This window comes from Pogoniulus pusillus, chromosome 28 (assembly GCF_015220805.1).
Source record: "Pogoniulus pusillus isolate bPogPus1 chromosome 28, bPogPus1.pri, whole genome shotgun sequence".
NCBI classification, from domain to species: Eukaryota; Metazoa; Chordata; class Aves; order Piciformes; family Lybiidae; genus Pogoniulus; species Pogoniulus pusillus.
Window position 1 is genome coordinate 303,425 of NC_087291.1, and position 23,911 is coordinate 327,335.

The 23,911-nt window shown below is 43.9% G+C and overlaps 2 protein-coding genes across 11 annotated transcripts in view; one reads left to right on the top strand and one right to left on the bottom strand.

Annotated features, from left to right (window-relative positions):
• Positions 1-23,911, bottom strand: part of ARL13B (ADP ribosylation factor like GTPase 13B) — a 76,788-nt gene that overhangs the window by 19,547 nt on the left and 33,330 nt on the right. For all 10 annotated transcript variants that reach the window (XM_064167263.1, XM_064167267.1, XM_064167262.1 and 7 more), the window contains exon 5: positions 6,977-7,082. In XM_064167263.1, the coding sequence (XP_064023333.1) occupies positions 6,977-7,082 (106 nt within the window). The remainder of the gene's footprint in view (positions 1-6,976; positions 7,083-23,911) is intronic.
• Positions 998-23,834, top strand: STX19 (syntaxin 19). Its single transcript, XM_064167273.1, is given in 3 exon segments — positions 998-1,132; positions 12,904-12,976; positions 22,885-23,834. A coding segment is annotated over 1 exon segment (879 nt). The 5' UTR covers positions 998-1,132; positions 12,904-12,976; positions 22,885-22,955.

A 23,911-nucleotide genomic window follows, 5' to 3' on the forward strand; every position in this document is an offset into this window, starting at 1 on the left:
GAACCTCTTTCTTGCCCTTTTGGAAGGCTGCAGTGCCATTGGCTCTGCTCCAGTCCTCAGGCACCTCTCCTGTCTGCCACCAGTTGGCAAAGATGATGGAGAGTGGCAGAGTGGTAGTATCAGGCAGTTCTCTCAGCACCCTTGGGTGCATCTCATCAGGGCCCAGGGACTTGTGAATGTTCAGTGTGTGTAACTGATCCTAACCCAGTCTGCACTGAGCAGTGGGGAGCATTCCCTCCTGCAGGCTTCCTCTCCTTCATCCAGGGTCTGGAGTCCATAGGGAAGTTCAGCCTTAGGGGTAAAGACTGAAGCAAAGAAGGCATTCAGCAGCTCTGCCTTCTCCAAATCTTCAGTTCTCAGGCTGCCTCCTCACTCAGCACTGCTCACACCTTCCCTGGGCTTCCTTTTCCTACTGATGGATTTGTAGAAGCCTTTCTTGTTCTCTTTTACTTCCTTTGCCAGCTTCCGTTCCAAGGGGGCTTTGGCCTTCCTTAAAGCCTTCCTACAAGTCCTGACTACTTCCCTGTAGTTCTCTCAAGTGACCAATCTCTTCTTCCATGAATTGTAAGCTTCCTTCTTCCCTGAGGTTTCCTTCAGGAGCTCCTTGCTCAGCCATGCAGGTCTCCTAGCACAGCTACCTGATGTTTCCCTCAGGGGCACACAGCTGGCTTGGGCGTGGAGGAAGTGGTCTTTAAAAATTAGCCAACTTTCTTGGGCTCCTTTCCCCTCCAGAGCCTTAGCCCATGGGATTGCTGCCAGCATGGCCCTGAAGAGTACAGAGTTAGCTCTGTAGAAGTCCAAGGCTGCAATTCTACTTGCTGCTGTGGTCCTACCCTTTAGAGTACTAAACTCCACCATGTCATGATCACATGATCAAAATTAATTTCCCTTCTATAAATTTAGGTACTTTTTGGACAAGGTACAAATCACATTAGCTCTAACAAATGTCATTATTTCCAGTCCTGTTACAAAAAGAACAGAACACTGCCCAGGAAGGCACGTCTGCATGCCTGTCTCTGGATCCACACACACAGCTGCTACATACTGTAGTGGTCTAACGCAAGGGTTAACCTCTCTGCTCCCCCAATGCAAACAAGGGGAAACCACAAAAACTCTGAGTTGAGATAAAGAGGTAAGAGTTTACTGATAACTGAGATAACATAAATGCACAACTACCTTATCTCATAACTAATTGATCTAATAATATAATGCATGATTACCTCATCTTAGCCTATTTTCAAAAGAAGTGCAGCAAAACACGGAAAACTCCCAGCACAAAACCAGCAGCAAGCCCACTCCCACTCATCTTGCCACCATCTCTGCAGGAAAAAAAAGCCAGCCCCGAAAAAGCCTCAGACTCAGAAGCAGCAACTGGAACAGGAAGCATCCCTGTGGCAATAGGAACTTTGCAATCTGAGCTTTAAGCCCTATGATACTTTGCTCCAGCCAGTACTTTCATTCTGGAACCTTGCACAACTGCAGCATGGGATGAATAACAGTACATAAATACGATTTATCAGTCTCAAATATGTATGTGCTGTTTTGCTGCTGGTTTATAAATAGTCCATGCTATGTATGTCTGGTAACATGAGAAAAATGTGATGCAAGAAAATCAGCTTGGCTGCAATTAATGAAAGAAATGTTTGACTTCTTCATAAGGACTTACTGGATAAATAAAATCCAGGGTGAATTTGTCAGAAAAACTGAGACCAATTTCTTTTTTAAATCATAAAAGGTACTGTGAACAGACATGGAGCAAAATATTATGCATTTTGATGTAAGACTTTTGTCATTATATTCTTACCAGCAAGCAAGAAAAACACTGTCTAGGCAAGTCTGCTGGAAGACGGGTGCAAAGCTCATTGCAAAATCAGTTTGGAATCTTCTTATGCAGCTTGGATGCAACAATTCTAACAAGTGGATTGACTGGAAGTAATTATGAGGAGCACAGTGAGAAAAAACGTTGCAGTTATCTGTCACCTGCTGTGGGAGGCCTGGTCAAAGCCCTCAGAGATCAATGTGATTATAAGCAATGCCATATGAACTCCAGGCCAATTCAATGTGAATTATGCCAGAGACTCTTTATTGATGATTCTGACTCTCATGACATAGTCTTGAGCATTAGAGCACACACCCACACATTAGCACAATTAGACAAGAGCAACCCAGTCTTCTGCATAAAACCCAGCCTGTTTTTCTCATGAACGAGCTGTCCACTTACCTATCCTTTCTCAGATAAGTAGCCAGCAGCTGGGGGAAACTCAAGGCCAACACTCGTTTGTTATTATTCTTACTTTCTATTCCCACAAAAAAACAGACAAAATTTGCTAAAAAGTCATCTAGCAAGAAAACACTGAAGGAACAGGAGTGATTCTCTTGAGATGAAAAAGCTTCAAAAAGATGTAATAGCCTCCAAAAACATATGGGATAACTGCAAATAGGAAAAGAATAATTTGCTCTTCATGTTGTCAGGAGGAGAGGTCTAATGGGCTTTTATTGGAACAAGAGATAGACGTTGCTTGATTCCAGTTCAGAAATACTTGCCAGCGTGTTTTAGAGCACTGTATGGGTCTTTTAAACTGTTGTCTGAACAACTGAATAAATCCAGTTATACAACAGACACTAAGAAATGATATTTCACACTGTGTTCAGGACTGTGTTCACAAACAAAGGAATGTTCCTTCATTTGCCAACCATTTGCAATTTACAACATATAAAACCCAACTGCAGTGGGCATCCACCGCTCTGTATCCAAAGAATAAAGAATAGTGTGGGTCGGAAGGGACCTTGAAGATCATCTAGTTCCAACTACCCTGCCATTGGCTGGGACACCTTCCAACTAGCCCAGGTTGCTCAAGGCCTCATCCAACCTGGCCTTGTACACCTCCAGGGAGGAGGCATCCACAACCTCCCTGGGCAAGCTGTGTCAGTGTCTCACCACCCTCACTGTAAAAAATGTGCTGGTTTGCTGAGAATTATCTGTCTCATCTAGAACAATATTTAAAATAAAGAAAAGCACAGTTCCTATTTTCAGTTTACACTTCACTCCAACTATCTTGGATGATTCAAAAGCTCAGAAACCAGCAAACAGACTTCAGAGGCTACCAATTCAGATAAATTATCTGAAAAGCTAGTGAATATTAAGTATTATTTGTATACATTTCCAGTTTTAGCTCCTCCTGCTTGCTGATTTTTTTTTCAACATGACTATGAACACTCCATCTGAAATGTAGCTATTTTAGGAGAAATCTTAACTAGCAACCAGCTCTAACAGTGTTCTTTAGTGATTACTGTGCTAGGAATTAAATGCCCCTAGGAATTAGATTAAGTGTTTCCTATTTGCCAGACGGTGACACAGACTAAATGATGGCATTAGCTATGGGCAGAATTGAAAGACACTATACTGAAGCAGTGATCCTTTCTGGAGCTCACCACAGGCATGTCAGCCTCTTCTTTTTAAAAAGATGGGATATGAAATCTGCCATCCAAGTAAACTACTTTTAAACTACATCACTAATTATTCTTACATGGTTTCAGAAAGGTCCAGCAGCTACACTCTGAAGATCCTTCTTATAAAGATTTCTTCAACAGATCCAGAAGCAGAATCATAGAATGGTAGGTGTTGGAAGGGACCTCCCACTGAGTGCAACTCTCCTGGCAATGTGTGATCACCTTGAGCAGGTCAAATGGGAACATGTCCAGACAGATCTTGAAAGTCTCTAGAGAAGGAAACTCCACAACCTCTCTGAGCAGTCTGCTCCAGTGCTCTGGCACTCTCAGAGTAAAGAAGTTTTGCTTTGTGTTGAGGTGGGACCTCCTGTGTTCAAATTTGTATCCACTGCCTCTTGTCCTTCCACAGGACATCACTGAAAAGAAACTAGCACCACTTTCTTCACACATACCCCTCAGCTATTTGCAAACATTAATAAGATTCTCTCCCAGTTTTCTCTTTTCAAGACTGAACAGCCCTATGTTTCTTAGCCTTTCCTCATAAGACAGATGTTACTGTCCCTTGATCATTCTCATAGCTCTCTGTTGGACACTTTCTAGTATATTCCTGTCCTTGAACTGGGAGCCCAGAACAATTCTCCAGATGTGGACTCACTAGGTGTCATGGATTGAATTGAAACTGCTGCTGTTATTCATACAATGATGCAGTCATGTCAACTTCAAAAATGAAAGTACTGCCTAGAGCAAAGTATTATGTGGTTTGAAGTTTAGACTGTAACATGGGAGGCTTCCTGTTCCAGTTGCTGCTTCTTAGTTCCCAGTTTCTGGGTATTGATCCTTTCTGCTGAGATGGCAGAGGGACAAGGAGGGATAGGGGAGTAATACTCTTGCTTGGGCTTTTGGCTTGCTTGCTTCTGCTTCCTGCTGCTTTGTGCCCTGGTTTTTCTACAAATAGGCTGAATCATGCATCTTTTACCATTTTTTTTCTGATTTTGCTCAGTAAACACTATTCTTACTGCATTGTGTCATGTCTAAATCCCAAGGTTTTGTGTGTTACTTTTCCCTCACTTCTGTGTCAGGGAAATGCAAACAGACAGGTTAACCTGCTGGTTCCATTAGACCCATTTTGTTCTGATTGAAACCATTCTATTCGGACAGAGTAGAGGGGGAGTAGAAACTCCTGGACACACTCTTCTTAATATACCCCAGGATACTATTTGCTTTCTTGGCCACAAGGACACATTGCTGTCCCATTACCAATCAGGACTCCAAGGTCTTTCTCCAGGGACCTGCTTTCCATCATGTCAACACCTAATCCGTATTGGTGCATGGTGCTGTTCCTCCATAGGTGCAACACTTTACACTCATTTTTGTTGAACCCCATTAAGTTCCACTTTGCCCAGCTCTCCAGTCTATCCAGACCTCACTGAATGACTACAAAACCTTTCAGTGTGTCAGCCAACCCTCCCAGTATGGTATTATCAGCAAACTTGCTAAGGGTACACTCTATCCCGTTATCCAGGTCATTGATGATATGCTGCCTAAGACCAGACCAAGTACTGACCCCTGGGGAACACCACTAATTACAGGGCTCCAACTGGACTCTGAGCCCTTGACCACCACCCTCTGAGCTCTGTTGTTTAGCCAGTTCACAATCCATCTCACCATCCATTCTTCTAACCCACACTTCCTGGGCTTGCCTACAAGGATGTTATGAAAGACAGTCTCAAAAGCCTTGCTAAAGTCAAGGTAAACAACATGCACTGTTCTCCCTGTACCTACCCATTCAGTTACACCATCATAGAAGGCTACTCAGATTAGTCAAACATGATTTCTGTTTAGTGAATTTGTGCTGGCTACTCTTAATAACCTTCTTTTCCCCCATGTCCTTAGAGATGACCTCCAGAATGAGCTGCTCCACTACCTCTCCAAGGATGGAGCTGAGGCTGACTGGCATGCAGTTTCCTGGATCTTCCTTCTTGCCCTTTCTGAAAACTGGAGTGACAGTGGCTTTCCTCCAGCCCTCAGGTATCATTCCCATTTTCCACAATCTTTCAGAAATGAAAGAGAGTGGTAGAGCAGCAACAGCAGCCAGGTCTCCCAGCACTTGTGGATGCATTGCATCAGAGCAATATGTGGGTGTGCAGTTTGCCCAAATGACCTCTAACTCAATCCTTGTTGCCAAGTGGAAAGTCTTCCTTCCACCAGGCTTTCTCTCTCACTTCCAAGGTCTGGGATTCCCGAGGGCTGGTCTTAACAGTAAAGACTGAAGCAAAGAAAGCTTCAGTAACTCTGCCTGCTCTGTCACCAGGGCTCCCACCTCATTCAGCAGTGAACCCACATTTTCTCTATTCTTCCTTTTGTCATTATCTATTTGAAAAAGCCTCTCATGTTCTGTTTTACTTTCAGATTTATTTCTAAGAGGGCTTTGGCCTTCCTTGTTGCATTCCACATATCAGAGCAACATTCCTGTAATTCTTCCATGTGACCAGTCCCTTTTTCCACATACTGTGAACCTCTTCCTTCCACATAACTTTCATTAGCAGCTCCTTGCTCATCCATACAGTTTGCCCTTCCTCCTCTACTTGAGATTTTTTTACTCAAAGGAATGCACCTATCTTGAGCTTGGAGGAAATGATATTGGAATATTAACCATCTCTCTTGGGCTCCTTTGCCTTCCAGAGTTTTGGTCCACAGGACTCCTCCAAGCAGGTCTTTGAAGAGGACAAAATTAGACCTTAAGTCCAGAGCTGTAATACTACTTACTGCTCTGCTTCTTCCTCATAAGATACTGAACTCTATTGTGTCATGGTCACTGTTGTCAAGGCTGCTCCCAGCCTTCACATCCCCACCAGACCTTCTTTATTTGTTAATACAAAGCCCAAGCTCTCTCCTCACTGGATTCTCCATCACCTGCATCAGCAAGTCATCATCAGTGCACTGCAAGAGTCTTCTGGACTGAGTATGCCTGGCTGTGTGTCCTTTCCAACAACTATCAGGATGACTAAACTGGCCCATGAGCACTAGGGTATGTGATCTTGTGGCTACCTCCAGGTGTCTGTAGTAGGACTCACAGACATCTTCCTGGTTTGGTGGGCTGTAGCAGACACCCACAACAGTTTCACTCATATTTCTATGCCACTTAATTCTCACTCATAACCTTTCAACGCCTTCTTTCCTCTCTCGGTAGAGCTCAGTACGTTCCAGTTGCTCTCACACATAAAGAGCAACTCTGCCACCTTGCTTTGTTGGTCCATCTCTTCTAAAAATAGCTGTCCATAATAACATTCCAGTCACGTAAGCTATCCCACCACTGTGATCACAATGGATTATGGCTCCATGACCAAACATAGATCAGAGATCTACAAGGCAGAGAGTGGCAATGCTTGTAGAACAGGTACATTACTCTATCCTTATTGAGATTGCAAGGACTTGGTTTCTGTTTTACGCTATGCAGTACAACCTTCTACCTTACCGCAAGCTTTACAAATAAACTGGAAAATGAAGCATCTTAAGACGTACTTACAATCTGACATAGGCACTTGTGTTCATTGACAAGCTTTTCCAGAGATAAGGACTCGATAATATCTGCTTCTGACAGAGCTCCTTCTCTGTCCTGCTTATTTGCCAACCTAAAGAAAAGATCAAAAGAAACACTCAGCACCCTGATATATGAGATTCTCAGATCTCCAAAAGCTAAGTTCTTTACAGAAGTAGGAAGCAGGAGAAAATGCCTGTTTCAGCTTTCATTGTTTATTGTTCTTTCTACTTAATAAATATGTTTGTCCATGAGCTATTGTCAGCAGATGCTAACAGTAAAGCGCCCAAGTACTAAGGTGCTTAGTTAATGATTTCATAACTGTCACCACACAAAGCACTTACATGTTAAAGTTAAGAAGACAGAAGTGAAATCTGCGCTGTTCTACGTTTAAAGCAACACATTACACTTGAGTCTACATATCAAAGTTCAGAACTTTGCAGCTTCCCAAACCGTGACCATTTCCCCACATAATACTGCTTCATGACAGTTTCAGGTCTGCCTGCCAGTCAGAATCTCGCTGAGGCCAAACAGTTAGACATGTAATATTTTGAAAGTGCTCTAACTTAAAGACTGGAGGGAGGAACTTGCATGAAGTTTGCTCCCAAAACTGCATTTCATTATCAAATAGAAGGATGAAAAACCCACAAAGTATATGAAATGGGTAGCTTACAAAATAAGTACACTGCAAGATGAAGTGCCATCATTTTCTTATTTCTTAGAGACTCCAAACTTAAGTTTTTGGGGTCTGTTTTTCTTGATCAGATTTGTCTTCCATACACTCTGTAAGTACAACGCTACAGTCAATAATGTGTGCTTTTTAAAAGGCACAAAACAGATCTGGTTTGCCACGCAAGAAATGTTATTACTTCACACTTTAATATCGACATGCACCCAGAAGCAGAAGCTGTTAGGTTCCTTAAGTTCTGCAGCAAACCTCTGGTAATGCCAGATTCTAACCACAGAAATGAAAGTTGCTTCCTCATTGAAAACTCCTCTATATATGAAATGGAACTGGAAAACTTTCTGATCAAAAGCCATATAAGGTACATCACAAATTACATGTAAGAAAAAGTGTCAAAACCATGACAGAATCACCTCTCACAGAAAGGCAAAATCTTTTCCCTTATGGTATCTACCTCACCTATCCAAGTAATAACTTCCATGAAATGCATGGGACTCGACTTGCTTGGAAATTTTCAATGTCTTGGTTAAATGACCCTGGCCAGCCCCCCTGGGTGGGAACCTCAGGTTATTTACCACAAGCTAACCTATCTCTGCCTTACACATACCTTGGGGCCAATCTGTACTGTCCACTTCTGCCAGTCCCAGGCTGGTTGTGCACACCCCCTCTGAGGGCTATATAAATCGCTATATCGCCTTAATAAAGTGTACTGATGCACTGATGCATAGAAGCTGCTGTCTCAAGTCGTCAGTACCTCGATCTCACCTCTCGCCAGCCTCCGTACCCCAACACATCTCAATGTCCCTCCTAAACTGGGGGGCCCAGAACTGAACACAGTACTCAAGGTGTGGTCTAACCAGTGCAGAGTACAGGGGCAGAATGACCTCCCTGCTCCTGCTGACCACACCATTCCTGATGCAGGCCAGGATGCCACTGGCTCTCTTGGCCACCTGGGCACACTGCTGGCTCATGTTCAGGCGGGTATCAATCAGCACCCCCAGATCCCTCTCTGTCTGGCTGCTCTCCAGCCACTCCGACCCCAGCCTGTATCTCTGCATGGGGTTGTTGTGGCCAAAGTGCAGCACCCTGCACTTGGAGCTATTGAAGCCATCCCCTTGGACTCTGCCCATCTGTCCAGGTGGTCAAGGTCCTGCTGCAGAGCCCTTCTGCCCTCCAACCCAGCCACATCTGCCCCCAGCTTGGTGTCATCTGCAAACTTGCTGATGACTGACTCCATGCCCTCATCCAGATCATCTATGAAGATGTTAAAGAGGATGGGGCCCAGCACAGATCCCTGAGGGACACCACTAGTGACAGCTGCCAGCTGGATGTGGCACCATTCACCACCACTCTCTGGGTCCGGCCCTCCAGCCAGTTCCTAACCCAGCACAGAGTGTTGCCATCCAAGCCATGGGCTGACAGCTTAGCCAGCAGTTTGCTGTGGGGGACAGTGTCAAAGGCCTTGCTGAAGTCCAGACAGACCACATCCACAGGCCTCCCCACAGCCACCAAGCAGTCACCTGATCATAGAAGGAGATCAGGGTGGAGAGGCAGGATCTGCCCTTCCTAAACCCATGCTGGCTGGACCTGAGCCCTTTGCCATCCCTCAGGTGCGCTCTTATCACCCCCAAGCTAACCTGCTCCATCAGTTTCCCTGGCACTGAGGTCAGGCTGACAGGTCTGTAGTTCCCAGGTTCCTCCATCCCACCCTTCTTGTGGATGGGGACCACGTTGGCAGTTTCCAGTCTCCTGGGACCTCTCCAGTGAGCCAGGACTGCTGGAAAATGATGGAGAGCAGCTTGGCCAGCTCAGCTGCCAGCTCTCTCAGCGCCCTGGGATGGATCCCATCTGGTCCCATGGACTTGTGGGTGTCCAGGTGGCTCAGCAGGTCCTGAACTAATTCCTCATGGATTTCCAGGGGAACACACCACTCCCCGACCCCATCCCCCAGTTCAAGAGGCCACTTGCCCTGAACTCTTCCCTCCTTACTGTTGAAAACTGAGGTGAAGAAGGCATTCAGGACCTCAGCCTTTTCTACATCATCAGTTATAGTGTTCCCCTCCTGCTCCAGTAAGCAGTGGAGGCTCTTCTTGCCCTTCTTTTTAGCACTGATACATTTATAAAAGTGCTTTTTGTTATCCTTCACAGAGGTGGCAGCCTAAGTTCTAGCTGGGCCTTAGCCTCTCTAATTTTTCTCCTAGGTACTATGAAAGATATTAAATAATACTCCTCTCCAAAGTTGCTATTTTTAAGCATGAAACTGTTTCCTTTGAAGCAGTGTAGACCATTTTGGAGTACAGGTATACAATACAACCTTATTTTGCACTTTCTTCAAGAGTAATAATCCAAGCTAAGTGCAAAATCTGAAAGGAGGAGTATTGCACAGTGTTATGACATCTTAAAATTGTGCTTGCCTCTAACAAAATAATGCTGGCTTGAAATTCTACTAACATAATGTTGGCTTGAAATTTAGCGACCCTTCCAGTACCTGAGAACTTTCTAGATAAAGCTGCCAATATTCAGCTTCCACGAATGCCATGGCAAGCAGTTCTGAAACCAGAGATCATTGCCTTTCTTCTGACATCTGTAGTTATCAGCATTATCTCAAAACAGCTTTTAAGGAATATTAAGCCAAAGCTTGTATTTATCATACTAGTTGCTGGGAGGAAGCAAGAGAAAGCCTTCATTCCACAGTTAGAAGAACTGTCAGCACTTCAGTTTGATCTAAGGCCTTATTCCTTCCTGCTTTCCAGAATCACATCATGAGAGCCTCAATTCTTAATTATTTTGTTCCAAATAAGTTTTTAGCTTCAAAGAGGCATTAAAAAAAAAACACATGTGCTACATCTACAGCTCAAAACCCCCATTCCTTTCCACCACTCCATGCACTGTGATTCATTATTTACTCTTTCTTCTCAAAACGTTTGAGGAGACCATAGGAAGGCAGTTTCTCAAATGTTGATTAACTCTCAGCTTTCATCATTCTTAGCTCTTTGTCAATTCACTTATTTCTCACCAGCTTGGAGATGAAAAACCCTCACATCCTTATGATAGTCAAAGCTTTGCCAACTTGCCCGCAGAGACAGCAAGTCATCCTCAAAGTAAGGAAGTTTTTCCTCTTATTCAGATGACATTTCCTGTGTTCCAATTTGTGCCAGTTTCCCCTTGTCCTGTTATTTGGCGTCATCATAAAGAGTTTGACTCCGTTCTTTGGATATTTATATGCATTGATAAGATCCCCTTTCTCAGCCTTCTCCAGGCTAAATAGGTCCAAGTCTCTCAGGCCTTCCTGCTAAGAGAGACACTCCAGTTCCCATCTTCGCAAGCCTCTGTTTGTCTCTCTCCAATAGTTTGCTACCTCTCTTGAACCAAGGAGCCCAGAACTGGATACGATACTACATATGTGCCCTCAACAGGGCAAAGTGGAGGGGCAGAAGCACCTTCTTCAACCTGCTGGCCACAGTCTTAATACACCCCAGGATACCACTGGCAGTCTTGACTACAAGGGCACATTGATGGCTCATGGTCAACTGCCAGGACTTCCAGATCCTCCACTGCAGAGCTGCTTTCCAACTAGAAGTGCACCACTGATCAAAACCCTTCCATCATTCAGGCAGTTCTGAATCTACCTCACTGTCCACTCATTTAGACCACACTAAGTATGTTATGAGAGACATTGTCAGAAGTCCTGCTGAGGTCAAGGTAGGCAACATCCACTGCTCTTCCCTCGTCTAACCAGCCAGTCATGTCACCATAGAAAGCTATCAGATTGGCCAGGCATGATTTCCCCTTGGTTAATTCATGATGACCAGTCCTGATAAGCTTCCTTTCCTCCATAGGCATAGAGACAGCATCCAGAATGAGCTGTTTCATCCCCTTTCCAGTGGTGGAGGTGAGGCTGACTGGCCTGTATTTTCCTGGATCCTCCTTCTTGGTCTTTTTTAAAACTAGGGTGGCATTGGCTTTCCTCTAGTCCTCAGGCACCTCCCCTGTTCCTCATGAGTATTCAAAGATGACAAGTGGTGGCTTAGCAGAAGTATCTGCCAGTTCCCTCAGCACTTTTGGATACATCCCGTAATGGGCCAAGGATTTGTGGGTGTCCAGTTTGCCTAAATGACCTTTAACCACATCCTCCTCAACCAAGGAACAGTCTTCCTTCCTCCAGAATTTCTCTAGTACCTCCAGGGTCTGCAGTTCCTGAAGAGGAGACTTAGAAGTACAGAGAACCAAAAAGGCATCCAAAAAAGGAGGAATTTCAAGTAATCTAACATGTGTTAACAATTATGTCCCACTTTTTTTCGCACGCATCCTATTTTTTTTAACTATCTGAAAACATTACTGCACTGCTCCTTAGTCTCAAAAGGCCTTCCTCTGTAGCACTGGAAATTAATTTAGATGTAATTGAAGAAAATAGTTCTGAAGTTTGTTGCCAGAGCCTATTCCTTTGTCACTTGAAAATTAAATAACTTCACTATTAATTATGTTACTGGATTGCACATTTTATGGAGTGGATATGACACTAATGTCCTCTAACTTGCAGTAGTTGCTGACTATTAATCTCTACTACATTGAAAGATGTAAGATTTGTCCTTTTGGACAATTAGTTTCCATGTTATCTGCAGCACTCCTGCTGTAGTACTGACTGTACTAAAAAGCACAGGTGCTGGCACTGGAGATGTAGTACATCCAATCTGATGCCTCCACCTTATGTTCCCCAAGACCGAAAGTGGTTTTGCACAGGTCATACACTTTCCTGCTGTGCACCTCTGCCCATTACAGCCTTTGGGTCAAATGTAAAGATATTTGGACGCCATTTTGTAGTAAATACATTAATAGATCCATGAACTACCTTTTCCCTTCACACTTTACTGTAGAAGAAAGCATTCCCTGCCCGTACACTTGTGCTTCAGAGATAGGCAGTGCACCACTTGCGGCTCAGACAGCCCCTATCTAGGGAGTTGCTGCTAGACACTTCCTGCAGCTCCAGCAGTGATCTGCCTCTCACTAAGGCTGGGTTTCAAACAGGCAGAACAAGATTCCCCAAGCAGAAAGGAATCAATTTGTTTGTTTACTGCAGATGCAGAAGTCAGCTTCTCTCTCACACCACTGCTTCTGACGACAAACCCTTGGACAATCATATAAGAACTAGATGTGGGAATGTGGGAAAAACTTAATGGAATGCCACTCAACACACAGCACTTAGGCAAATATTCAAAACAAGGTTTTTCAGATATAACAAAGCTCAATCTCAGGAGCTCCTCTGTAAAGGATAAACCAGAGAACCATCAGCACAGGATTAAAAGGTAAAGACTTTATTTTTACTTAATGTTTATGAAGCTGCAAATACTAGACAAAGTCTGTGTGGTGTGGTGTGGAACGGAAATGTGCCTATGTGTCAATACATGCAGGTGTGGATGTTTGCCCCACAAGAACTGGCTGTTTCTTGGGTAAGTATAGTCTCAGAGCTCTGCTGCTCATACACAGGAATGCTAGGCTTTGCATGAAACTTCCTTCTTCAGTGAGTATGTCAGAGTTGCCTTAAAGGACAGGCTTTGCTTTTAATTTTTCAGTTCAGCTGAACCCACATACTGCACTTTTTCCTATTTGAAGCACTGCAGGAAGTATGCATCAAAACACACCTGACAGCACAGGAGAATGTCTGTTCTCTTACTGCTCACTTTTGCTGAGTAAAACACTTTCATATATAAAATCATGCCTGGCTCACTTCATAGAATCATAGAATCATAGAATCAACCAGGTTGGAAGAGACCTCCAAGATCATCGAGTCCAACCTATCACCCAGCCCTAGCCAGTCAACTAGACCATGGCACTGAGTGCCTCATCCAGTCTTTTCTTGAAGACCCCCAGGGATGGTGCCTCCACCACCTCCCTGGGCAGCCAATGGGAAATCACTCTCTCTGTGAAGAACTTCTTCCTAACATCCAGCCTATAGCTACCCTGGCACAACTTGAGACTGTGTCCCCTTGTTCTATTGCTGGTTACCTGGGAGAAGAGGCCAACCCCCACCTGGCTACAATGCCCCTTCAGGTAGTTGTAGACAGTAATAAGATCACCCCTGAGCCTCCTCTTCTCCAGGCTAAACAGCCCCAGCTCCCTCAGCCTCTCCTCATAGCACTTTGGCATGAAGTACAGCGGAAATGTTCTTAGTGTTAACAAACTCGGTTCACAGAAGAAATAAAGAAAAGGCAGGCACTGACTACTTTCATACCAAGTTGGATTTTTTTAAAGCAGGTAGGGAGCTTTGGGACTTCAGGAGTCACGGGAGAGAATGTGGAAAGGGAGTGTTTGTGTGCATTAGCACAGCTGACGTCTACAGTTCAGTAACAGCATTTCTCTTAGAAGTCAGGTGACATGCCAGAGAAAAGCAAAGTCTGAGTGCAAAGCCTATTCATTCTTTGCCCTGTTTCTGAAATGTAAATTACTGAGCAAAAATAAGAAAGAAAACAAATAAATCAGTATTATTTTTTCTTTATAATTCAACAGATTTGGTGGGGAAAAATCTGATACGAAATGGGCACATTTGTCTCTTAATTTTCATCAAAAATCCAAGAAGTGGATCCAGGGGGTTTTGGGGAAGAAGCTATTTTGTGTGAGGGTATGTGCATGTACATGTGTTTGTTCTCTTGTTTTGACGACTTCGCAGGTTTTTATACACTGTTCCTTTCCAATGTAACAATTTCCCCCACTAGTGTGGGATTCTCATACAGTAACAGAACACTGAAAATTAAATACTGTAGAGGGTATACACTCTGGAGAGTAATCTGTAAATCTCTCTCAGAGATGTTTTTGGGATTAAGTTTTATCAGAGCCAGTTATCACAAACCCAAATTTTCTGTCAAACCTGCACAGTGGCCATTAAAACTAACAACTTTAACTACTAAGAACAATCACATTTTGATTAAATGACCTTATTCTCACCAGGTCTGAATCACAGTCCTGGTTACCAAAAACATGTATCTCTGACACACTCTGCTCTACTACCTATTTAATCACACCTATTAATTAAGTAGAGTGCATCCAAAGAGGTATCTGAGCTCACATCAAGATCATTTTCAGCTTCCAGATGTGTAATTACAAAAGCAATGACAGTAAATTATACTGCCATGCATTTCTGTATGAGATTTTAAAATATTGTAAATATGAATTATTTTCTTAAGACTCTATTTCACCTTGATATAGCAATACATAACCATTAAAGTTATTTAGTCAAAGATGACCAAAGTTTTTAAAGAGCTGTCTGAATATCCTTACATTTATTATAGGCCAATTCCAAGGCTGTGATCTGTAGCCATAAGGTCTGAGACTGATTAAATGTCAAATACGTGGGATGTTGCACAGTACAAATTTCAAGCCTGCAATTCTACTGTCAGGAAGACAAAGACCTTGAAACTGATTTATAGCAGTACAAAGTCATTAACTAGTAGTTCAAACTATTTATCTCGTTCAGAGGAAAGAATGTCACCTCTTCTCTATCCTGCTGCAGTCTTTTCTCTTGCTCCTCATTTACTTTCAAATGCTGCTATGAAATGCATCTGTATTTGGGCCTTAATTATGATCCTTTGGCAGATAAAATCACAATTTTCTTTCTGGAGGTCTGTTTCCTATAAATGGCCATCACATTTGCAACAGCTAATCAAAGGAAGGCGCTGTTTTCTAGTTTTCTTGATGGAAATAAAAACATCAACACAAGTATCTACAATGGATACAGTTACTTCTACCTACTGCTCATTTCTGAGGTGTCTTAGAGGATTACTGACAGTAGATCTCACCACAACAACGTTAAATAAATTCATCAGGTTTGCTTTTAAGCAAGCCAGTTACCAACTGCAGAGAATAATCCACTGACTGACTGTGTAGAGTGCAGTTACTGGTTTTGTCAGTCAGCCCCTGGAGGTGCTGTATGTGCCACCATTATTGTGATGCACATCAGTTCAAAAAGCATGAACTCAAAAGCACCAGTAGGAATCAGGACAGTTTCTGTCCATAGACATGGAAATGGCAACAGATGCTTTTCCTCAAGTCTTCCACATCTGCAGCCATACATTCACAGCAAAAACTCCAAGGAACAGTCTCAGATTTGCCACTTTGTATCTTTGAACCAAACACTGCATAAAATAGCAACCCTCTTCCCCCTATTTTTCTAACTGGACTTTAAGAGCTGTACTGACAGTTGTAGAGATTTCAAAAGTAAAAAAAGCTTGTAGTACAGATGATTCACAAACTGCTCTACTCTCCCACTCCACTAATGCAGAGGCCTCTACCTTGTATTATTCCCTACTCTGAGGTCCTTTGCCGTATCATGCAATACCACACAACGAACGTAAGACAGCTGCATCTCCAACAGCAGAGTTGTTACAGAGCTCTGGCCAAACGCCCAGGAACAGCTGAATCATCTTCAGTAACTAAGGTCTATTTTCCCTCTCTATGTCTCCCTCCAGTAGCATGATTTTGTTACTCTTTTCCAAGAACTTTGGACTCATTCTTACTCTGACCTATTTTGTTCAATCTGAATCTCATGTTTTAACTCAGTATCAGCATTTCTCCATCTCTCATGATCTATTTCACACTAATCAGAGAACTCTAAAGCCACCTGTTTCAAATGCAGCACTTCCATGGTTTGAAAATACTGGTCATCATTTTTATTTCAGTAGGTAGCGTTATGCCAGCTACGGTGGGTAACACTGTCTCAAAGGTACAAGCAACTAGATTCTATTTAGTCCATTCTAGATTATTCTAGATTCTATGTAGTCCATAATGCCAGAAACAAAATGCTGCAGACTGTTTCTGAGACAAAACCTGGCAAAGACAAGTGACCCTTGCACGTTAGTATTTTTCAACTGAAGTCCCCTGTGCTGGAGATGTTGCATTTTTAGATTTTACACCATCACGCAGATTTTGCACATCACTCTCATACATACAGATAAACAAAAGGACCTTTATTTAGCTCCTTGCTTTACTTTTATTATTTTTCATCTCCTCAGAAATTGGAAAATATAAAAGTTTTCATTTCCATCAAATGAACTCTCTCTGAATGTAGGACATACTTTATCAACCTGACAGATTAATCATGGCAGTCCAGTCATTAGGATCTATCAATCCTCTAGTCAGTATGCTGAGGTAGTAGCCATTATAAAGACTTTCCCAGCCATCATTTTGACTGGAGAGACTCTGATGAGAAATGCAGTAAAGGTATCAGAAGGCAAAGACTTTTTCAATACCTTTAAAATGCATTTGGCAAGGATGTGAAAAGTGCATCTCTGACCCTGACAACTACATATAGCTACGTATAAAGATGTCCTATTAGAATAAGAAATACAAAGTTAATATGCAGTAGATCTGTATAATAAAAGCACTGCAAAAGGTAGGGGTGAAGTTTTTCTAGAAGACAGATATGCCAGAGTGACCAAACTGAAATGCCAGATGTGTATTCCTATTTTTTTCCCCAAATACATGTAATAAAAGCACATCAGTAGTCCTCGATTAACACACCACTGCAGGTATGTTATTAGAGCGACTCCATTTCTATGCATTACCTTCTGCTGAAGATCAGCCAGCAGCTCATGGCTCCAGACCCAAACATACAGCCTCAGCACCAGTAGTAGATTACACAGTAACATTTATGACTGAGGAATGGCCAAGAAATGTGGGCAAACCTCAACAGTGCCCTTCATATTCCTACAGAATCACAGAATGATTTATCTTGGAAGAGACCTCAAAGCTCATCCAATTTCAACCCCTCGCCACAGGCAGGGACATCTCCCACTAGAACAGGTCACTCAAGGCCCTGTACAACTTGGTCTTGAACACCTCCAGGGAGGGAGCATTTACAGCCTTGTCAGTAATCCCTCCCCAGCCTTCCTGTAGACCCTTCAGATACTGGAAGGCTACTACAAGGTCTCCTCAAAGCCTTCTCTTCTCCAGGCTGCACAGCCCCAACTCTCAGCCTGTGCTCAGAGCAGAGCTGCTGCAGCCCTCTCAGCATCTTGGTGGCCTCCTCTGGACTGGCTCCAACACTTCCATGTCCTGCTTGTGCTGGGGGCTCCAGAACTGCACTCAGGACTCCAGGTAGGGTCTGAGGAGAGCAGAGCCAAGAGGCAGAGTCCCCTCCCTTGCCCTGTGCCCACACTGCTCTTGCTGCAGCCCAGCACAGGGCTGTGTCTGGGCTGCACTCACACTGCAGGCTCCTGTTGAGCTTTGCATCAGCCCAGACCCCCAGGTCCTGTTCCTCAGGGCTGCTCTCAGCCATTCCCCACCCAGCCTGGAGCTGTGCCTGGGATTGTGCCCACCCAGGTGCAGGACCTTGTACTTGGCCTTATTGAATGTCCTGAGGTTGGCCTGGGCACAGCTCTGCAGCCTGTCCAGGTCCCTCTGGATGGATCCCTGCCCTCTAGCAAGTCGCCTGTGCCACACAGCTTGGTGCCATCTGCCGACTTGCCGAGGGTGCACTGATTGCTCTGTCCATATGACTGACAAAGATGTTCCTCAGCACTGGTGCCAGCACTGGCTCCTGAGGGAGCCACTTGGCACTGGTCTGCAGGTGGACACTGTGCCCTTGATCACCACTCTCTGTGTGCCACCATCCAGGCAATTCCTTACCCAGCAGTGCTCCACCCATCCAGTCTGTGTGTTTCCAGTTTGGTGACCAGGGTGTCCTGTGGGACAGAGTCAAATGCTTTACTCAGGTCCAGGTAGATGATGGCAGTTGCCCTTCCCTTGTCCACTGTTGCTGTGACTTCATCATAAAAAGCCACTAAATTTGTCAGGCCTGAGCTGCCCTTGATGAAGCCATTGCTGGGTACCACCAACCACCTCTGCTTTGTTTTCCATTTGCCATAGCAGAGCCCTCAGGAGGATTTGCTCCACGACCTTGCCAGGCACAGAGGTGACTGCTCTGGAGTTCCTGGGGTCATCCTTTTTCCCCTTCTGGAAGGTATGTTATGTTTGCCCTTTTCCACTCAGCAGGAACTTCACCAGCCTGCCAGGACCTCTCAAATATGATGGGCAGTGGTTTAGCAACTTCATCTGCCAGTGCCCTCAGGACCCATGGGTGGATCTCATCAGGCCCCATGGATTTGTGCATGTTCAGATCCCTTAGGTGCTCACCAACATGGTCTTCAATTACAGTGGGCAGATCTTCCTTCTCCCAGTCCTTACTTTTGCCCTCTGGGACTTGGACATTGTGGTTGGAGCCCTTGCCATTGAAGACTGAGGCAAAGAAGTCATTGAGCACAGCCTCATCCATATCATTTGTCACCAGCTCTCCATGTCCCTTCTGGAAGGGTCCCACATTCTCCCTTGCCCTGCTTTTCTCACTAATATACCTGAAGTTCTTCTTGTTCTCCTTCCTGTCCCTAGCCACATACAGTTCCAGCTGTGCTTAGCTCTCCTAACCTGAGCTCTGGTGGCACTGACAAGGTTTGTACCTGTCCCAGGTTCCCTGTTCTTGCTGCCACTCTCTGTAGGCTTTCTTCTTGCATCTAAGTGTGTCCAGGAGCTCTCTATTCATCCATGCAGGCCTCCTGGTGTTCTTACCTGCCTTCCTCTTTTTTGGGGTGCATTGGTCCTGGGCCTGGAGGAGGTGATCCTTGAACACTGAGCAGCTTTCCTGGGCCCCCCTTCTTTCCAGAGTTTTTTCCCATGGCACCCTGCCAAGGAGGTCCCTGAAGAGGTAACATCTACTCTTCTGAAGTCCAGAGCAGTGAGTTTGCTGTGCACCCTCCCTGATGCCTTGAGGATCTTAAACTCTACCATTTCATGGTCACTGCAGCCAAGGCAACCCTTCAGCTTCACTTCACTCACCAGCCCCTACTTGTTGATGAGGACTAGGTCCAGCATAGCAGGTTTTCTTGGGGGTTCCTCTATCACTTGGAGGGGGAAGTTATCATCAATGCACTCCAGGAACCTCTCAGATTGCTGGTGCTCTGCTGTGGTGTCCTTCCAACAGATGTCAGGGTGGTTGAAGTTCCCCACGAGGACCAGGGCCTGTGAGTGTAAGTGTAGGGCCTATAGGGGCAAGAGCATTTAGGACCACTTCTAAACACAGTCTACAGTTCACCAAACTAATGCCTTCCCATCTACTGATTTCTTTGCTTTTACTTAGCTGTTTCAAACCAAGGGTTCCCACTTCTGATGAAGAAAAAGCCTGATGAGGCTGTGTGAGGCTTTGGAAGGTTCACCTTTTTAAATCTTACTTTGAAAGTAAGGGACACACTAAGTCTCTAAAGAGGATATGCAGAGTGAAAACACTCTACTCCTCTCTGAAAGAATCAGCAGATTCTCCCTCTATTGACAAAAACTACAACAGAAAAGGTCTTTCACCACAATCAAAACAGTAACAGGCCATTCTCCTATCCATATATATACAAACATGTAGGACAACAGCAAGGACTCAGTATTACAAACCAAGTTTGCTGTGGAACACACAAGCCAACATTTTCCAAGGTTATTTTTATCACAAAGACATCCTCTTCTATTTGAAACCAGCATGCATTTCAACTGTCAGAATAATCCACCAGCACATTCAAGTGGCATGCTTTGAAGGCAAGCCTGACAGGATATGAGGTATGAAACTACATTCCACTCTTCAATCAGACTGCTGTTTCAACAAGAAAAAAAATCATCAGCAATATTATTTTCTGCTTACTTCTCTGCAAGAAGAATATTTGAGAGTATTTGTAGACTTGCTATTTCAAGATCAGTGTGTCCAGAAGATTGAAATGTAGATGTCAGTTGTGAATGGATGCATAAGTGAAAGATGAAGCCCATTATCTTTCTTATGCTCCTGTGTTTAACTTACTTCTAGACCGCAGGAGATTAATCATATGAAAAACTGGTAATTGCCCTTTTGAGACATTTTACTGTGTTCTAAAAGTGTCACTGCATGACCACATTTTAGAACTTTTTAGCCCTTAGAGACTGTTTTTGATCATAGGGTTATTAAGGCATAGTAAATTAACATGGGTCAAAAAGTACGTCAGGATACACTAAGAGATTTTGAAGTTAGTTCTCTGAAACCTTGTTTAGCACTCTGGGTTCCTTTCACATGCCCCAGACTGAACTTCCCCTGTGGCAAGCTTCGAGGTGTTGAGGTGTTCTGAAACATCCCTAAAGAATAGTATTCAGATTCGTGCTGCAGGGAGATACACAGCAAGTCAGGCAATGAAGAGGAATTACTGGAACAAAACTAACATGCTGCATTTTCCTGACCCCAAAGTAATGTTTTCCAATAAATTACTTTCAAGGTTTTTAGTTCATTGTGTCAGCACATTACCATAGCTACTAATGACCACCAGGCTTTCTGGATTCTCTTGATGTGAGTAAGCAAACAGTACATTCAGATATTAAACCACTAAGGGAAAAAAAAAAAAGACAAGAAAAAAAACAGTAAGGAAAATGTACAGCAAGGTAGAACATCAACATTCTCTCAGCAGTGATCTCTGCAGCATTGCAAGTCTTGTTTGTTCAGCTAATCCTCCTGCAGCGAGATTTAAGCCCCTGGAAGACATGTTCATACTGTTCTAACTCCATGACTTACATTCTATCAAAATCTCTGCATAGAATTTAAATAGGCATATAGGCATGTGCCATGAGAGACACTAAGGTGTTCAAACTGTAATGAAATCGTTCATGCCTTGCTAAGTTACTGGATTGATCCATTTCAGTTACTGCAGATGCATTCATTTGGATAAAATAAACTAATGAACTAGGTTTTGAAAAGAAATACATCTATAAAACACATCTATAAAGCCATTTCATGTGACTGCCATGAAATCACTGAAACCAGCCAAACAACACTACTGCACTGTTCAGCATGTACACTTGAACAGCCTTTTGAAAGACAACCATTTGATGCAACCAGAAGACCTGCAATGGTTTGGGTGTTACCCCCCTCTACCCTCCCACTTTAGAAATCACCCAGACTAGACTCAGCCAGCTCTGGAAATTGAATGAAACTTTATATTTACAGCCCAGCAGAATATACAAGCAGATAGTTACAGTATCTACAGCTATAGACAGAAATACACAAGGGAAAAGGTAATACAGAAACACAGCAGCCCTCCTAGAAACCTGAGTCCCCAGGAGGGGCTCCCGACTGCCCTTCCACCTTCTCCCACCCCTCTCTACCTTACCCCAGACGCAGCCTTGTGCCCAAGGAAGCTTGGAGGGTCGGCCCGCAGGCTGGAGCGGTCCGAGCAGGTGCTGTGTATAGGCAGGAGCCAGCCCGTGGGCTGGAGCGGCAGGCTGGAGCAGCGGCCGGCAGGTCCCGGCGTCGCAACTTGTTGCTAGGTCATCGCCTAGACTTGTTGCCTAGACTTGGCCAGAGTCAAACGGACTCGGCTCGGCTGAGCTCAGGCAGGCAGCTGTATCCCAGCCCGGGGCAAGCTGTTTCAGTCCCTGGGCTCAGTGCAGCAGACAGGCAGGGGTCAGGGCTGTTGGTCGTAGGGGAGGCATGTCCCCAGCTACACACGATGCAAAGCGTAGTGGCACACAAAGGCAGGCAAGGCAAACGGGTAGCGAACAAAAGGCAGCAGCAGCAAACAAACAAGTTTGCTAGGTTTTTAAGTATTTGGACGAGTGTCTTTGACCAATAGCAACAGCCAAAACCACCTCTAGAACCAATCCTAAATTATTTCCCAGCATCCCTGAGCTGTGTTTACCAAAGACAAAGCAGGCTGCAAAACAAGGCCACCAAATACGGTGCCTGTGATAGACTGAGAGGCACCAAGGCTTTCGTCTGCTTTCCCACACTTCTTCCACCCGGGAAAAAGGAGGAGGGAGGCCAAGGTGGGTATTCAGGTAGGTATCTAGGATACCTCAATGGATATGTATTCTAGGTATAATTTGGACCTTCCACCACATCTCCACATGCCATATTCCTCACTGTTCTAAGGACCCTACATGACAAATCTGCCACAAAAATGGCCTTGGGCTATGATCACTGCACGTGGCCAAGAATGCCAAGGTAAGAAGCTAAGGGAAAACTGTCAACCATATACAACTGAAGATTGTTATGATTAAGTCTTACAGAAAGCAGATTAAATGACACCACCTATCCTGTACATTTGTTCAGCATACCTACCACTTTCTATTCACTGCTTTTGCACAGAGAGAAGTAGCTCTGATCTCCAAAACCACTTTTCATGTATACATGTAACTGCTAACACTGACTGCTGTTACACTTTGATTACAGTGAAACAAGAAAAAAATATATTGGAGTTAACTCTTTGTGTTTCAAGAGGGGAAAAATACCTTTTAAAAAGTATGAGAGATCGACTCCAAGAGCTCAGACTAAAAGCTAAGGAGCTACAGATGGATGGAGAAAGTAACAGTGCAACTGTGCAAGAAGAGGAGCAGAAAAAATCTGAGCAGCAGGCCATTATTTATGCAAAAGAGCTCCCAACTGAAAGGCACTTACATGAAATTCAGAAGCTTCAGAACAAAATTAATAATCTGGTGGAGGAAGTTAATAAATTCAGTCAACGACAAAAAAGCCTTGTATCATCAATGAGAAGATTCAGCATTCTTAAAAAGGAATCTAACATAGCAAGAGAAATAAAGATTCAAGCAGAGCACATACAAAACTGTTTAGATGAATTGTCAAAAACAGTGAAAAAAGCTGAAAATTAACATGGGCCATCAGATGCCACAGTAAGAATTTTAGCGTCCCAGCAGGCTTTCTTATCGCTGCGTTATCTACATGTTATGTTTTCATACAATGATTCCATAACAGCTAAGCAAGAGAAATGTAGAAGGTTTATTGCCCGACAGCTTGAAGTAGCTGGTAAAGAGGTATCTGAGGAAGAAGTCGATGACATGCTCCAACAAGGAAAATGGGAGATTTCCAATGAAAATCTACTCACTGAAGTAAAAATTACCAAAGCTCAAGTGTCAGAGATTGAGCAGAGACACAAAGAACTAGTCAATTTGGAGAACCAGATGAAGGATCTACAGGAACTTTTTATCCAGATATCAGTTCTGGTAGAAGAGCAAGGGATGATGACCAACAACATTGAAATCTGTGTGAACAATACTCAAGAATACATCCAAGATTCCAAAGAAACATTTGGGCTTGCAGTCAGGTATCAAAAAAGAAACAGTTGTAAAGCAATATGCTGCTGGTGTTGTCTGTGCTGCCAATGACAGAACAAATAAACTGTTTGAAATATTAATGCTTCCTGTTTCGTATAGTAATCTCGTAAAGCAATCTCAGGATCCCA